General features: G+C 42.0%; 2 protein-coding genes across 6 annotated transcripts in view; both read left to right on the plus strand.

Moving 5' to 3' along the window:
• LOC306823067 (butyrophilin-like protein 1) overlaps positions 1 to 17,184 on the plus strand; it is a gene marked incomplete at its 3' end in the record, with an annotated part of 66,783 nt that overhangs the window by 10,329 nt on the left and 39,270 nt on the right. The window lies entirely within an intron of this gene.
• Positions 6,393 to 17,184, plus strand: part of LOC306822720 (V-set domain-containing T-cell activation inhibitor 1-like) — a 134,239-nt gene continuing 123,447 nt past the window's right edge. For 3 of the 5 annotated variants that reach the window (XM_079341903.1, XM_079341902.1, XM_079341904.1), the window contains exons 1-3: positions 6,395 to 6,907; positions 10,458 to 10,778; positions 13,184 to 13,459. In XM_079341903.1, the coding sequence (XP_079198029.1) occupies positions 6,820 to 6,907; positions 10,458 to 10,778; positions 13,184 to 13,459 (685 nt within the window). In that variant the 5' untranslated portion in view covers positions 6,395 to 6,819. Of the gene's footprint in view, positions 6,908 to 10,457; positions 10,779 to 13,183; positions 13,460 to 13,543; positions 13,902 to 17,184 lie in introns of those variants that run through there. The other 2 variants (XM_079341906.1, XM_079341905.1) reach the window with 2 other exon arrangements.

Below are 17,184 nucleotides of genomic sequence, written 5' to 3' on the forward strand. Positions count from 1 at the left end.
TTCTATGAAGAGAAGTCCCTGAACCTTTTAGATCTGAAGAGAAGTCCCTGAACCTTTTAGTTGTTAGAAGAGAAGTCCCTGAACCTTTTAGTTCTATGAAGAGAAGTCCCTGAACCTTTTAGATCTGAAGAGAAGTCCCTGAACCTTTTAGTTGTTAGAAGAGAAGTCCCTGAACCTTATAGGTCATGAAGAGAAGTTGCTGAATATTTTAGTTCTTAGAAGAGATGTCCCTGAACCTTTTAGTTCATGAAGAGAAGTCCCTGAACCTTTTAGTTGTTAGAAGAGATGTCCCTGAACCTTTTAGTTGTTAGAAGAGAAGTCCCTGAACCTTTTAGTTCAGAAGAGAAGTCCCTGAACCTTTTAGTTCTATGAAGAGAAGTCCCTGAACCTTTTAGTTGTTAGAAGAGATGTCCCTGAACCTTTTAGTTCTAGGAAGAGAAGTCCCTGAACCTTTTAGTTCTGAAGAGAAGTCCCTGAACCTTTTAGTTCTGAAGAGAAGTCCCTGAACCTTTTAGTTCTGAGAAGTTAAGTCCCTAAACCTTTTAGTTCATGAAGAGAAGTCCCTAAACCTTTTAGTTCTTAGAAGAGAAGTCCCTGAACCTTTTAGTTCTGAAGAGAAGTCCCTGAACCTTTTAGTTCTGAGAAGTTAAGTCCCTAAACCTTTTAGTTCATGAAGAGAAGTCCCTGAACCTTTTAGTTCTATGAAGAGAAGTCCCTGAACCTTTTAGTTCTGAAGAGAAGTCCCTGAACCTTTTAGTTCTGAAGAGAAGTCCCTGAACCTTTTAGTTCAGAAGAGAAGTCCCTGAGCCTTTTAGCTCTGAAGAGAAGTCCCTGAACCTTTTAGTTCATGAAGAGAAGTCCCTGAACCTTTTAGTTGTTAGAAGAGAAGTCCCTGAACATTTTAGTTCTGAAGAGAAGTCCCTGAACCTTTTAGTTCTATGAAGAGAAGTCCCTGAACCTTTTAGTTCTATGAAGAGAAGTCCCTGAACCTTTTAGTTCTATGAAGAGAAGTCCCTGAACCTTTTAGTTCTGAAGAGAAGTCCCTGAACCTTTTAGTTCTATGAAGAGAAGTCCCTGAACCTTTTAGTTCTATGAAGAGAAGTCCCTGAACTTTTTAGTTCTATGAAGAGAAGTCCCTGAACCTTTTAGTTCTATGAAGAGAAGTCCCTGAACCTTTTAGTTCTATGAAGAGAAGTCCCTGAACCTTTTAGTTGTTAGAAGAGATGTCCCTGAACCTTTTAGTTCTAGGAAGAGAAGTCCCTAAACCTTTTAGTTCATGAAGAGAAGTCCCTAAACCTTTTAGTTCTTAGAAGAGAAGTCCCTGAACCGTTTAGTTGTTAGAAGAGAAGTCCCTGAACCTTTTAGTTCTATGAAGAGAAGTCCCTGAACCTTTTAGTTCTGAAGAGAAGTCCCTGAACCTTTTAGTTCTGAAGAGAAGTCCCTGAACCTTTTAGTTCTGAAGAGAAGTCCCTGAACCTTTTAGTTCTGAAGAGATGTCCCTGAACCTTTTAGTTCTATGAAGAGAAGTCCCTGAACCTTTTAGTTCTATGAAGAGAAGTCCCTGAACCTTTTAGTTTATGAAGAGAAGTCCCTGAACCTTTTAGTTGTTAGAAGAGAAGTCCCTGAACATTTTAGCTCTGAAGAGAAGTCCCTGAACCTTTTAGTTCTATGAAGAGAAGTCCCTGAACCTTTTAGTTCTGAAGAGAAGTCCCTGAACCTTTTAGTTCTGAAGAGAAGTCCCTGAACCTTTTAGTTCTGAAGAGAAGTCCCTGAACCTTTTAGTTCTGAAGAGATGTCCCTGAACCTTTTAGTTCTATGAAGAGAAGTCCCTGAACCTTTTAGTTCTATGAAGAGAAGTCCCTGAACCTTTTAGTTCTGAAGAGAAGTCCCTGAACCTTTTAGTTCTGAAGAGAAGTCCCTGAACCTTTTAGTTCTGAAGAGATGTCCCTGAACCTTTTAGTTCTTTGAAGAGAAGTCCCTGAACCTTTTAGTTCTGAAGAGAAGTCCCTGAACCTTTTAGTTCATGAAGAGAAGTCCCTGAACACTTTAGTTGTTAGAAGAGAAGTCCCTGAACCTTTTAGTTCTATGAAGAGAAGTCCCTGAACCTTTTAGTTCTATGAAGAGAAGTCCCTGAACCTTTTAGTTCTATGAAGAGAAGTCCCTGAACCTTTTAGTTCTATGAAGAGAAGTCCCTGAACCTTTTAGTTCTATGAAGAGAAGTCCCTGAACCGTTTAGCCCTCCGCTGAGTGTTGGCTCAGCGGAGTGTTCAGGCTGGACCGTACGACAGTAAAAAAAAAAGAACCGAGGCTGAGAGTCCTTCAGAGAAATTCATTTCAATGATTTAGCTTTCCTCTGCCAGCAGAGCGCGTTAGCATGTTTAGCTAAGTGGATGTTGCCTTACTACATCTCAAATGTTTTTCATTCATACGTCGCTGACGAAGCAGTGGGAGCAACTTGTGCTTACGTGTTTTAGCCAAAGACAAATCAAACGTGCGGCTGCAGGAGCTGGGGATCAAACCCCCAACCTCCCTGTAAAGAGACGACTGACTACCACTGAGCCACAGCCGCCCCTGTATGTACAGCTTATGTAAAAAGGTCATTTGAAGTCGTCCCCATGAATCTGTGTTTTTATTTAATTTTTTATTGCTCTGTCTTTCTGCTCCATGTGTCTGTGAATTCCCCCCGAGGTCAATAAAGTTTTTTGATTTGAATTTGAATGAGATTGAAATGATTTGAAAAGAATAAATGAGTGGATCCATGTTGTTCAGAATAAACCTGTGAATGTTGTAAGAAGGAGGCCGTGCTGTCCGGCTGCACGTCGTCCACAGACGAGTCAGATCTGAAGAGAGAAACCAGCAACCAGCTCAACAAGTCTTAAAGAAGCCACTCGGCACTTTGAAGGCCACGTTGTGTCATAGAGAGGCCACCTGATCACAGCATCTACATCTCATTTATTGATGCATCTGTCAATCATACACTTGAACATATATGATGTCATAATGTTGTGATGCTTCATGTCAGAAAGCCTCGGTCACTCTGAGCTACAGTCAGACACGACACACATCTCTGTGTCCTTCTTTCAAACTCTGAATAAGACTGATCCTGTGTTCAGGGGCGGGTCCAGACTCATTTGACCGGGGGGGGGGGGGGCAACTGGTGCTGGTGGCACAGTGGCAGTGTGTGTGTGTGTCCATGCATCGAGGCTATAGTCCTCACACAGGCAGGTTCCCTTTCTCTCTCCCTGGTTTCTGACTGTATCCACTGTCCAATCCAATAAAGGCTAAAAATCCCTAAAAATAAATCTTAAAAAAAAGAACCAGCAGCTTGGTTTCATTCTCACTTCTGCACCAACATCCTGTTGTGAAACGACTTCCAGGTATCAACATGAAGAGTCTGGTTTCCTGAGAATCAGCAGAAGTGGGCCAACACATTCCTGACTGATACAAGGCAAGTTTATTTATAGAGTTTTTGTGACGGGGCGGGCGTGGGGATTTTTGGGATTTTCTGTAAAACAATAAAATAAGCCACCTGGGGACTTGCACCCAGGAGATACACAAATATTGGAACCAAAACAGGAAAATTAAAGACACATAAGTTTGAAAAAAACTGAAGAGGCAGAGTCGTTTTACCAAAATATAAAAAAAGGTATTTATTATAGTCAATCAAAAGGAAACAAAATGTAGGTTGAACTGAAGCTGTAGGGAGGGAAAACTAAACACAAGGACCAAATACTAAGTGAATTAAAATAGTTTATTTTAATACAAACGAAAATAGTCAAAATCAAATTTACTAAATATATTAAAACACTAAAATCAAAAAAAAGGAATAGAATAAAAGTGAAAATACTGGATAAAGGAACAACTGTTAAAACTATTAAGAAAGGAAGAATGTGTTGCAGTAAGGCAGACAGTATATTTCTGATGTTCAGCCTGAGTGAATAATAAAGTTTTAAGGCTGATTTAAAGGAGTTGAGTGTGCCGGCAGTCCTCAGGTGTTCAGGGAGTTTGTTCCACAGGTGAGGAGCGTAGTGACTAAACGCTGCTTCACCTTGTTTGGTTCTGACTCTGGGAACACTGAGTAAACCTCTTCCTGAGGACCTGAGCGGTCTGGATGTTTTATATTCTGTACTTAGGGCCAAGACCATTTAATGCTTTATAGACCAGTAGTAAGATTTTGAAGTGGATCCTCTGACACACAGGCAGCCAGTGCAGTGATTGAAGCACAGGTGTAATGTGCTCCACCCTCTTTGTGTTGGTGAGGACTCTGGCTGCTGCGTTCTGGATCAGCTGCAGCTGTCGGACAGATTTTTTACTGAGGCCTGTAAACACACCGTTACAATAATCCAGCCTGCTGAAAATAAAAGCATGAACAAGTTTCTCTGAATCTTGTTTGGCCAGAAAACTTTTGATTCTTGCAATATTTTTCAAATGGTAATAAGCTGATTTTGTTACCATCTTAATGTGGTTGTTGAATTTGAGGTCTGAGTCCATAATCACACCAAGATTTCTGGCTTGATTTGTTGTTCTTAAGGACATGGATTCAATACAAGTGCTGACCTCTGACCTTTCCTCTTTAGGGCCAAAAACAATCACCTCAGTCTTTTCTGGGTTCAGTTGTAAAAAGTTCTGACACATCCACTCAGTGATTTCACACTGTTATCTCTTGGATTGTCTAAATGAATGTTGAAATCACCCACTATAACGACACAGTCATAATCAATACACACAGCAGACAATAGTTTGTTGAGGTCACAAAAGAAGTTTGCATTATACTTTGGTGGCCTGTAGATAGTGACTAATATTGCACAACAGGGTGAGCTCAGCTGGAGTGCAATGTGTTCAAAAGAGCAGAATTTCCCATCAGCTGTTTGCATTGGTACTTGTTGTTGTACAGAGCAGCTACTCCACCTCCTCTCCTCGACTCTCTAACTTCACTGATAAAATTCAAGTTTGGAGGAGCTGTTTCAATAAGTGCTGCTGCACTGTTGTTCTCATTTAACCAAGTTTCAGTTAAAAACATAAAATCCAAATTCTCTTCGATTATGAGATCATTAATTAAAAGTGACTTGCCTGATAGAGATCTAACATTTAATAGAGCAAATTGTAACATGCTATGAACTTTGCTAGATTCACACTGTGGCTGACGCACAACTGGAATCAAGTTAGATAGAGTGACCGTACGTTTTAATCTAAGGCGGGAAACACAAGGAAAAAAGAACACAAGACCAGAACACTGAAGACCAGTACAAAGTAAAACCCAACACTGACACCACCAAAACCAGATCTACAAAATAAAACAGGAAACACCAAAGACCAGACTTAAAACACAAGACAGGAAATAAACTAACATGCAACATAGGAGGACACAGAGAAACACACTGAAGACTAAAGTAAACACACTAGGAACATAGATACACAGAACACGAGGGAAATAATGAAAACTAAAACAGAATCAAAAACAGAACAAAACCAAACCATGACACTTCCCTGGCTTTTCCCTGGAGATGTCAGGCTTAGCATTTGCCTTAAAACCTGGACCCAGAACACATCAGTACACACACTCTTTTGGGCTCTTATTGGGAGACTGGTGTAGGTTCAGATCTAGCCTTGGAAGGGGTACAGGTGGGGCTCGTCTGCGCGGAGGTAGTGGAGGGGGGCCGGGTTGTTGAAGGGGAACTAAGGGGAACACAGTAAATGTCAAAGGTGGCTGTTGGAGGGTTGAGCTGCTGGAGTCATATCCTTTGTCATATCTTTCATTTTGATTGACTGCACAGAGTCCTGATAGAACAATCTTTGGGATGAATCAGAGTCAGGCCTTCTGGTCCAACATCAGTGTTTGACCTCACTCATGTTCTTCTGGATGCTCAAGAATTCCCATAAACACTCCTAAAGCTGGTGGACAGCGTTCCCAGAAGAGCTGAAGCTGTAGTTGTAGCTGCAAACAGTGGACCCACGTCATATTCAACCCTTTGGATTAACAATCAACTTCAGATGTGAGTCAAGGCAGGCGAGCCGATACTTTGTACTATTGATTGCATGTTATAAAGTTGATGTGACTTTAAATGGAGGTGTGCAGCTCATAAACTCACCTGTCATTCTATTTGATCTGTTTCTAAGGAAGCAGCTGTTCAGACTGACAATCATTAATCCACATCAGACAGTGACACACTTTATCTGCCTCCTTATCTCCTCCCTCCTCTCTCTGAATGAGCTGTGCTGGTTCCTGCTGGGTGAGGAGATGAACGTGTGCAGCACTCTCTGATCTCCATGTGACAGCATGCTGCAGAAGCAGGCTTTAAAGGAAGCCAACAGATGGCTGTGGGATGGATCAGACGCCTCTCATTGGCTGAGCTTTAGGGCGGGGGAGGGGGAAGGGGACAGGTAAGTTCAGGTAAGGAGACGTTTCTGTCTCTGATTGGTTCTCGAACAGCAGAGTTTGAAATGTGATATGAGCAGTAAGGAGCCAGTGGAGGGAGATGAACATAATAAGATCACATTCACGGTTCTGTCTGAATTGTCCCGTTCACCTCACTCCTTTACATTTCCAGCTGAACACCTCCCTTTTTATTTCTATTTATCTCACCTAGCTGACATGTGCAACGTGTGTTTAACATTAATCATGGTTCCTTTAGAAATAACATTCAATAAATATAATCAAGAGTCATGAGGAGAGGAGGCTTTTATTCTGAAGGGTTTCACGTCCTCTACGGGGTTGTGGTCGTTTCCGGTGCTGTTATCTGAAGAGTAAGTTAGTGACGGACCAATAGGAAGGCAGAGAGCGTGTTAAACGTCGTCGCGCAGAGAAGAGTGCGTTCAGTGATGTTTCATGTTCAGATGAGCAGCATGCAGATCCTTCTCCTCTCTCTCCTCCTCAGCAGCTCTCTCATCCAATCAGCGGAGGGAACCGGTAAGAAGTCGGAACTCTTTATTTCATATGTCATGTTGATAATAGTCATTACGTCATCGATCTGATTTTTAATGCTCAGCGGTCACTCTGCTGCAGGTGTGCGCGCGCGCGTGTGTGTTTGCGTGTGTGTGTGTGTGTGTTGCAGACACCACCATCATTTCCGAGAAACTCTGAGTGAGACTCGACGAGCTGCGTGTTTCTCAGAGTCACTCCTTCTTCTTCTTTTCTTCAATGATTTTTCAGATACAGCAGCTCACACACTCTGTCAGTATTTACATGAAGCTTTATTATGGGCTTTTATTTTGTTACTCAGTTTGACACACCCTTATATACTGACACACACACACACACACACACACACACACACACACACTTGTTTGTCTGCTGTTGTTTATCAGCTGCATGTTTGCAAGTTCCCAAACCATCAAAGACTAGTTTTATATGAAGCCATGAACAAAATGAAAACACAAGATGATTTTATTCTTTCACCATCACAAACGGACGGGCACAAGTTTGAAAATGTTTATTTGTGATGTTATTGTGTATGTTGACTCTATATAGAATGTATGTTATTTTTTTAATCTTTAAAAAAAAAAGAAAAAGAAATAAGTCCTATGAAATGTTTATTTCCTTCCTCCTGAAGCTGAACCTTGACCCCCCCTCGTGCCTTTTATGATGCTTATACTGGTCCTCATGCACTCCTCCACTTTACTCTGTTTGATATCACTTCTCTTATCTGATCCATCAGAGCACCACGCTCACTTTATTCTTTTAATCATCTTTTTTATAGCTCTACCTAATCACTTTATTATTGAGTATCTGCCTACTTACACACAGCTCTGTAGGAATATATATTGATTGATTATTTGTCACATATGCATGTAGGTGGCAGTATTGAAGGTTTCAGAGTGTGACAGTGACAGTGTTGTGTTTACAGCAGAAGAGCTGCTTTATGTTAGAAGGATGGTGTCTGTCGTTCATGTGTCCTTAATGTGAAGCGCTCATGATGAAGCCTCCATGAGAAACAAGCTTCTCTCCCTCCATCAATATACACTATTTTACATCTCTTCACTACTGCAGATGTTTCTTTGAATTCCCCCCCCCCGGGGACAAATTAAGTTTTTTTTATTAAACAGAAATGAAAGAAAACAAACAGGAAGTGAAGCGTGTTGCATTGGTTCAGCACCTCCCCCTAAAACGAGCTGAAAACAGGACGAGCTCGGACCTCCAGCCAAAACTAAACCAAGAAAACCATCCAGACGTGCAGTGAAGGAATAAATACATGAGGGGGGGGGGGGGGAGTAGGATGTAGAGACTCAACACATCTTACCCAGAGAGAGAGAGAGAGAGAGAGAGCAGGGGTGAGGTGTCATAATCAAGAATAGAGATAACAGGATGTAGCGGTCGGTTTCTGTTTCTGGAGGCTGTTTGAGGTGAAGAGGTGGGGGCGGGACTTCCTGTTCCTCCATCATACCAACATCACTCTAAATTTAAATGTTATTAAACTTCATTAAAGACCAAAAAGTGGATGGATTCCCACACGACTCCTGGAGTCAGGACTGAGACATCCTGCAGAGGTTCAGACTTGTCCTCTCTCTCTCTGGCAGCACATTTGAACATTTTCCCATCTAATCTAATCTATGAAAGCAGAATGACCTGTTTGTGTTGTTTGACTTCTGCGGGTGCAGAGATCAAATCTGAAACAGGTCAGAGGTCTCACACTTCAAGTTTACACATTTATGGTTATAGAATAAGACTTGACTTCCTTTACTTGAACCTTTCTCTTTAATATTTACCTCAGTGTTTTTAATTTAGTGAAGCTGCCATCAGACTGCACAGCATGTGTAAGAGCTGAGCTGTTGATGTGCTTATAGCTCAGCATGTTTCAGGGGGCACAGCGGGGATTATTCATGGTTCAGGAGGGTCACAGTCAGAGGTCTCCTCCTCTGACCAAACAGCTTCATTCACAGTTCACCTTCAAAAATCAGATGTTCTAAAGTTTAAATGTCAAAATCCACCTTTCCCCCCCCAATATGAACTTGAAGAGATTCATGTCAGGGGTTAATATCAGGTCCTAACAGGTGTTTGTCAGGTGTTTGGTGAAATGAAGGGAGGTATCCACTGTTGATTCTTTGAATATTTGGATTTAAAGTCCTCTTTCTTTTTAAGGAAACCCTGAACACAGCACTCGTCTCCTTTCCACTGTTACTCAATGAAACCATGACCAAAGTCAATCAGGTCCCTGAACCTTTTAGTTCTATGAAGAGAAGTCCCTGAACCTTTTAGTTCCTGAAGAGAAGTCCCTGAACCTTTTAGTTCTGAAGAGAAGTCCCTGAACCTTTTAGTTCATGAAGAGAAGTCCCTGAACCTTTTAGTTCTATGAAGAGAAGTCCCTGAACCTTTTAGTTCCTGAAGAGAAGTCCCTGAACCTTTTAGTTCTATGAAGAGAAGTCCCTGAACCTTTTAGTTCCTGAAGAGAAGTCCCTGAACCTTTTAGTTCTGAAGAGAAGTCCCTGAACCTTTTAGTTCATGAAGAGAAGTCCCTGAACCTTTTAGTTCTGAAGAGAAGTCCCTGAACCTTTTAGTTCTATGAAGAGAAGTCCCTGAACCTTTTAGTTCTATGAAGAGAAGTCCCTGAACCTTTTAGTTCTATGAAGAGAAGTCCCTGAACCTTTTAGTTCTGAAGAGAAGTCCCTGAACCTTTTAGTTCTATAAAGAGAAGTCCCTGAACCTTTTAGTTCTTAGAAGAGAAGTCCCTGAACCTTTTAGTTCTGAAGAGAAGTCCCTGAATCTTTTAGTTCTATAAAGAGAAGTCCCTGAACCTTTTAGTTCTATGAAGAGAAGTCCCTGAACCTTTTAGTTCTGAAGAGAAGTCCCTGAACCTTTTAGTTCTATAAAGAGAAGTCCCTGAATCTTTTAGTTCTTAGAAGAGAAGTCCCTGAATCTTTTAGTTCTATGAAGAGAAGTCCCTGAACCTTTTAGTTCTATAAAGAGAAGTCCCTGAATCTTTTAGTTCTTAGAAGAGAAGTCCCTGAATCTTTTAGTTCTGAAGAGAAGTCCCTGAACCTTTTAGTTCTATAAAGAGAAGTCCCTGAACCTTTTAGTTCTATAAAGAGAAGTCCCTGAATCTTTTAGTTCTATGAAGAGAAGTCCCTGAACCTTTTAGTTCTATGAAGAGAAGTCCCTGAACCTTTTAGTTCTATGAAGAGAAGTCCCTGAACCTTTTAGTTCTGAAGAGAAGTCCCTGAACCTTTTAGTTCTATGAAGAGAAGTCCCTGAACCTTTTAGTTCTGAAGAGAAGTCCCTGAACCTTTTAGTTCTGAAGAGAAGTCCCTGAACCTTTTAGTTCTGGGGATCTTTGGTGGAAAAGGGTCTTTAGAAACATCAGCTCCTGGACTACTTTCAGCTTCTACTCACTGTGGAGGACAGCTCCCTCAACTAAACACACATCAAGACTGTATATCCAGCACTACAACATGTTGATGCTCCATTCACTGACTTTACTGTTTTCATGGAAACAAACTGATTCACTCTCATGTTTGTGTTTCAGTTCAAGTGAAGGTGGAAAGAGGCCAAGATGCTGTGTTACCGTGTTCCCTCAGCACCAAGGAGAACATCCAGACAACGCTGTTTGACTGGAAGAAAGGCGATCAAAATGTGTTCTTGTACAACGGAGGAGAATATTATGGTCACGGTCTTTCAGGTCAAGACATAAAGTTTGAAGGTCGAGTGTCACATTTTAACGAGGAGCTGAAGAACGGTAACGCCTCCATAAATATCACAGAGACAAATATGGCCGACAGTGGAGTCTACATCTGTGTTTTTCCTCGTCTGAAGCCTCCTCAGCAGTTCACCATTGAGCTGGTTGTTGGTGAGTTTTTTAAAATAACAGTTAAAAACATGTTTAGTGAGATGACGGGTTTAAGAGTCACTGATGAACGTTTCTTAAAGTCGTCATGAATCACGTTGGATATTTACTAAACATTTCAGCTTAATACGAGCAGCCTAAGGAACATGTTTAAGTTAACACTCTGACAGGCTGATGTTCACCTCAACAAAAACAACTGGATCACATTGAAGATTTAGCAGCCCCCATGTGACTAAGAGTCAACATAATTACAGGTTAAACCTGTGCAGTTAGCATTAGACTTAGACTTAGACTTAAACTTATATAGCATAAATGTACATGTGGAGTTCAAACTAACCACTTGTCCACCAGCGTCCGACTCTTTGACTCTTATTACAAACAAGTCTCCTCTCTCCTGCTGCAGCTTCAGCTGGTTTATAAAGTCAGAGACTGAAGCTTTGTATTCAGATTTTAGATGATTTAATATAACTGGATAAAATGTTACTTTCATAGTCTGAACCTGAAGCATATCTGCTCTATATGTCATGTTAATAACATCACACACATTCTCTAACTTCATATATTTTCTTTTTTCTTTCAGAGTGCATCTTAACATGTTGACATTCTTTATATTAAGGTATATTTTTGCCTCTCGATGTAACAGTTTTAATTTGTTTATGCTGATTGGATGTTACGAGGCAGACACATGTTCATATCATCAGGAGAAAGTAAAGACTCTGAGGGTTCATGTAGTGTGTTAGCCTTTCTTGAATCCTCGATTCAGGACGTGTGATAAATGATTTATCAGATAAAAAAAGTTTTCTTTTGCTTTTTTTTCTTTATTTCCATTTTTAAAACACAATAAATGTACCATACAACGGGCCATTAGGTTGAAATGTTCAGGATATTTGACTCAACTTGTCTATAATATCTGTATGAAGTTTCATGTTGACAGACTGAACAGACTCAGAGATATTTGACAAAGTGCAGTACAGAGCATGTCCAGCAGGTGTCCACAGAGCGCTCTTAAACTTTTCTAAAGTTACCAAAATAAGATAATTCACCTCACTTTGAATCAACAAAAAGTGATTTAAAATGTGTGAACGTCTTTGATTCTGCCTTTAAAAATAAATGATTTTAATTTAAATACATTTTATACAGTTTTTATAAATTACTTACACCTCTACAAATATTTAAATCAAGTTTTTGTGATTCGTTCATGTCCCACTGTTGCTCACATTACCTAACGGTTAACTTCCGGGTATGCTCAGGCAGGTAAATTGATTGGTTACAAATTTTGGGCTTTGTCATGGTGTTGACTTCTCATTGGCAGAAGCTAGCTGTCAATCAAAGTTAAGCAGCGCACGAGAACAGATGCAATGTTTTAATTGGCTGATTGAGTTAAAAGTCCGACAGGCTCGCGACTCCTGTTCACAGAAAGACGCTGATTGGTTTGTTTGGTTGCTGGGCGTTTACTGATTGTAGAGATACCGAACATGATTGGTCCAAAGTGTGTTTTAATAATTAAACTTTGACGGAGAATTAGCTGTTTCGGTAGATTGACAAGCGGCCGTGAAACTAACCGGAGGACACGATGGACTTTTATTTAATGAATTTATTCTTCAACTTGAACACAAAGCAGCTGTTTTTAATCAGCGGAATGTTTTTCAGTGAAATGAGCCGGTGTTTGTTTCAAATGTCTGGTTTTCACTCTATAAATACATTTGAACGGCGGCTCGTCGCGAGACCTTCTGAGATGCTAACGGTTTAAAACGGTAAAGTATGACGTCACTGTTTAAAGTATTTTATCCTTTAACTGTCATTTTTAATTCCTGTGTAAAAACGAAAAGCTGAGCTTTCAAACTATATATAATATGTTTGTAGTGATGTTTACAGTCATAAGAAAAAACGTCTTTTTGTAGTTAATTAGTCTGAACGTTTGTATTTGGGGTCGCGCGCATCCTCCGCGTGTTAAAAGATTAAAGGACAGAACTAAGGAGGAACAAGGTGAGTCCTGATGATGTCATCCTCTGCCTGTCACGTGACAGACCTGATACCACTCAGGAATATTTAAAGTATTTCTAATTCACTTCAGTGGACATTATCCTTCAGTTTGTGACGTAAAGACTCACAACACGTCAGTTTAAAGGAATCAATCAAAGCTTTTTGTACGTTAATATAACCATGAGTCCTCCACACCGAGCAGCTCTGATGAAGGGGGTTCAGGTCAGGTGGTCTACAGGGTCCTTCAACATGTCAGCCTGCTGGGACAAATAATCTGATTTATTATTGAGACATGAATTTAGCTTCTCTATTCCTCCTTTTATAAACCTCTTTAATCAGATATGTGATGACCAGAGGATTCACATGATTACATTTCTGATGCTGTAAAGAACCTGAATCATTTCTTGTTTATTCTCTGTTCACAGTTGCATGTCGAAAGCCGACTGTCACCTCACTTGAACCAACAAATGACCAGGCCGTGCTGCAGTGTGAAGTTGAAGGAGCGTCTCCTGAACCTACAGTGGAGTTGAGGGACAGTTCTGGAAACATCCTTCATGCTGTGAAGACTCAGGTCACAGAAAATGGAGGCAGCTTCATCATCCTCAAAACGAATGTGACCAAGAGCGACACCTACAGCTGTGTGGTCACACAGGACGCCATCTGTCATCAGATTAAATCTAGCACCCATGTGCACATCCCTGGTGAGATTCTCCTTCATAATAGTTAAATGTGTCTTTGTTTTAGCTCACACTCAGTGTTGGAGCCATTTTGTACTGTGTGTTCAGGTCATTACCTGATTACCACAGTAGGTGGCGTATTGGACAGCAGTCATGTGGAAAGGGGAAAAGTAGAAGAAGAGGTGATTGTTCCTCAGGTGTGCTGCTTACCGGGGAGAAGCACACCGTTTTTGACCGCCGTTTCCAGGCTAATAATTGAACCTTTCTTTTGTCTGTTTCAACAAGTTACTAATGAAAGTGTAAAACAGGGACTTTATTGGTATACAGTGATAAATAAATACAACTTGAACAAGTCCGCAGATGTTTGATTTACAACGCGGAGCAGCCGAAGGACGAATTGTCAGTTACAAATATCCCGTTAGCAGCCGCTCAGTGATTGAGCTCAAAGCAGTGTATACAGGCTGTCTGCACGCCACCTCTACAGACTGTCTGCACGCCACCTCTACCGTCTCTACAGCCTGTCTGCACGCCACCTCTACCGTCTCTACAGCCTGTCTGCACGCCACCTCTACCGTCTCTACAGCCTGTCTGCACGCCACCTCTACCGTCTCTACAGACTGTCTGCACGCCACCTCTACCGTCTCTACAGACTGTCTGCACGCCACCTCTACTGTCTCTACAGCCTGTCTGCACGCCACCTCTACCGTCTCTACAGACTGTCTGCACGCCACCTCTACCGTCTCTACAGCCTGTCTGCACGCCACCTCTACCGTCTCTACAGACTGTCTGCACGCCACCTCTACCGTCTCTACAGACTGTCTGCACGCCACCTCTACCGTCTCTACAGACTGTCTGCACGCCACCTCTACCGTCTCTACAGACTGTCTGCACGCCACCTCTACCGTCTCTACAGCCTGTCTGCACGCCACCTCTACCGTCTCTACAGCCTGTCTGCACGCCACCTCTACCGTCTCTACAGCCTGTCTGCACGCCATCTCTAGCGTCTCTACAGCCTGTCTGCACGCCATCTCTAGCGTCTCTACAGCCTGTCTGCACGCCATCTCTAGCGTCTCTACAGCCTGTCTGCACGCCATCTCTAGCGTCTCTACAGCCTGTCTGCACGCCACCTCTACCGTCTCTACAGCCTGTCTGCACGCCACCTCTACCGTCTCTACAGCCTGTCTGCACGCCATCTCTAGCGTCTCTACAGCCTGTCTGCACGCCATCTCTAGCGTCTCTACAGACTGTAGTCAAACGGGGATGGCGGCACTCTGACGGCGCTCTGACAGTGAAGTCAGTGATGGATCAGCTCTGGCGTCTCGTCACTTTATCTCCAGTGTTTCCTGTTTAACGACTCGGTTCAACAACTTTAGTTTGGAGAGAAGAAGTCAAAGAAGGTGACGACGAGATTTCACTCCAAAAGTGGAGTCAAGATTTAAAGATGTGTCCGAACGTCTTCTCTGTGTCCGAGCTTCTTCATGATGGGAGTCAGAAGTTTTTAGTCAAAGTGAAACTGAGTCCAACTCTCCAAAGATTCACAGAGTTTATCTCCTTTTCTTTATTCCAACCTTTAAACATTCAGTAAGTCTCAAACAGCCTGTTTACCTTTACAATGCTTTCACTGTTTACAACATGTTTTTCCTTCTTCTGTTTCCAGGAGCAGAGAAATCTTCCTTTTGTCTTTGAATAATAATATTAATACATTTTATTTGTAAAGCACTTTACATTTTCTAAATCTCAAAGTGCTCCAGAGTTTCTCCTCTGATCAGACAAAAGTTCTGGGTTCTCCAATCAGATCTCAAGGGAGGCCCTCGCCGCCCCTCTGGACCGGGGCCCCGCTTTGCTTAAGAAGGCTTCAGTGAGATTTTCAAACTCAGCATTAACTGTTGATACGACTAAGAGGATTATAAAGTTGAGCTGTTACACAGTTAGATTTATTTTCTGAGTAATGGCGTCTTTAACGATTTCAAAGATCCCGATATTTCTCCACACGGATGTAAATGTAAGTCAGGACTTCTGTGCACACGCCTGCAGACAGATGAACGCTATGCAGTAAGCTTCCACAATCACAATCATCAATACTTTATTAATCCCAGGAGGCAGCACCATCCTGACAGCTGCACTAAAACAGAGTCTATTAGTAGAAATATATTTATATCCAATGAAATGTGAAAACAGCAGGAACATGAATCCAACATCAATCATCACGTTTGTGCTGTAAAAAGAGCAGAGAGTGAGGACAAGATGGAGGATATAGACTTTTCTTATGTTGCTCTATGTGTTCATGTACAGATTATTAATTCTTCTTACCTGGCACAGTTTGAACGTGTCATGAAGGAGTTTGGAGTTTAGAGTGTGTGAGGTGACCCGGGGTCAGAGGGAGGAGACGGTCACAGTTTGATGGTCACAGGCAGGAAGTCTCTGGCCTGTGTGTCACATGTTTCACTGAGCTGGAGTTTGCAGCTTCTTGTCTTGCTCACACGCATGATGCAGGGTTTGGCTGCCAGCATTTTGTGCTTGTTAAAGGAAGTGAGGGGGCTTTTTTTTTTTAAACCAGATGAATGACACAGATCCAACCTGTGTGCAGTTCACACTTTGTTGTCAGCGTGAGATATGTGCACGCTGTCTGTGCACAACAGAGGAGACGAAGGATTCCAGGGGTGAAGTGGCTGCTCTGTGGTAACCATGGATACCAGCCGCTTCACGCTAACACTCCCGAGCTCACAGCCCTCGCTTTTCTGCCCAGACAAAATGCTCGGTGGACACGAGACGAGCGTGGACAATAGATATGAAAAAGTCAAGTCAAAGTTTATTTGTTTAGCTCGATTAAAAAAAAATCTTCAGCTGACCAAAATGCTTCACAGGCAGAACGCCAAAACAGAATCAAAGAAAGACAAATCCACACACTCACATCATCATACATGTAGAGGCATACAAACATACATGTTCACACAGTAGAATAAAATCATTACAAATATGGGACTTGTTTCAGCTGGGTGTTTTTGAGTCTTGAATGGATGTAATGAGTTAGTTTGTGTTGGTGCCCGTGACGGGGGTCAGCCTGGGCTCGAGGGACAACAAGGAGGGACTGATCGGAGGACCTAAGTGGACGTGGTGGGGTCTAGAGGGTTAAAGGAGGGGGGGGGCTGGACCATGCAGGGACTTAAGAACAAGTCACAGAATTTGGATTGAGGGAGTTGTGCAGTCGTCCAGGCGGGACGTAATGGATAAAAAGGGTTTTATTTATGTTCACACATATTGATGTGAATCTTTTAATGTTCCTACTCTGCAAACATTCGTCACCGTCTTTGTAGATGGACAAATATCTGTCTAGTAAAATTCAGTTTGAGAATCACTGATCTACGTTTGCAGCTTTGCAGTTGAGATTGCTGTAAAATCCGATCCTCTCCAGGACGTACACAGTCTCACAGTCGCTCAGCTTTCCTTTATTTTTCTCCTTCTGGATCTCAGCTATCTGAAACATCTCATAGGGGGGAATTAGCACCTCTTCCTCCATGTCTTTCAGACGGGGATATTTCTTCAGATCAGCCCCGTAACAGGTCTGAATTTACCGAAGTGAGTGAGTGTTGGATTGTGAGAGCTGGAGGCCAACATACCAAACCGGATCATTTGGTTGGTTTGCCGGTAAACTCGGTGCCAGATCTGCGCTAACTGATGTGGCATTGTTTGTGCCTATGAAGGATCTGAATGGCAGATGTTAGCCAGAAATGTAAAGAGTGAAACTGGAA

Source organism: Symphodus melops (genome assembly GCF_947650265.1).
Source record: "Symphodus melops genome assembly, chromosome: 4".
Lineage (NCBI taxonomy): Eukaryota > Metazoa > Chordata > Actinopteri > Labriformes > Labridae > Symphodus > Symphodus melops.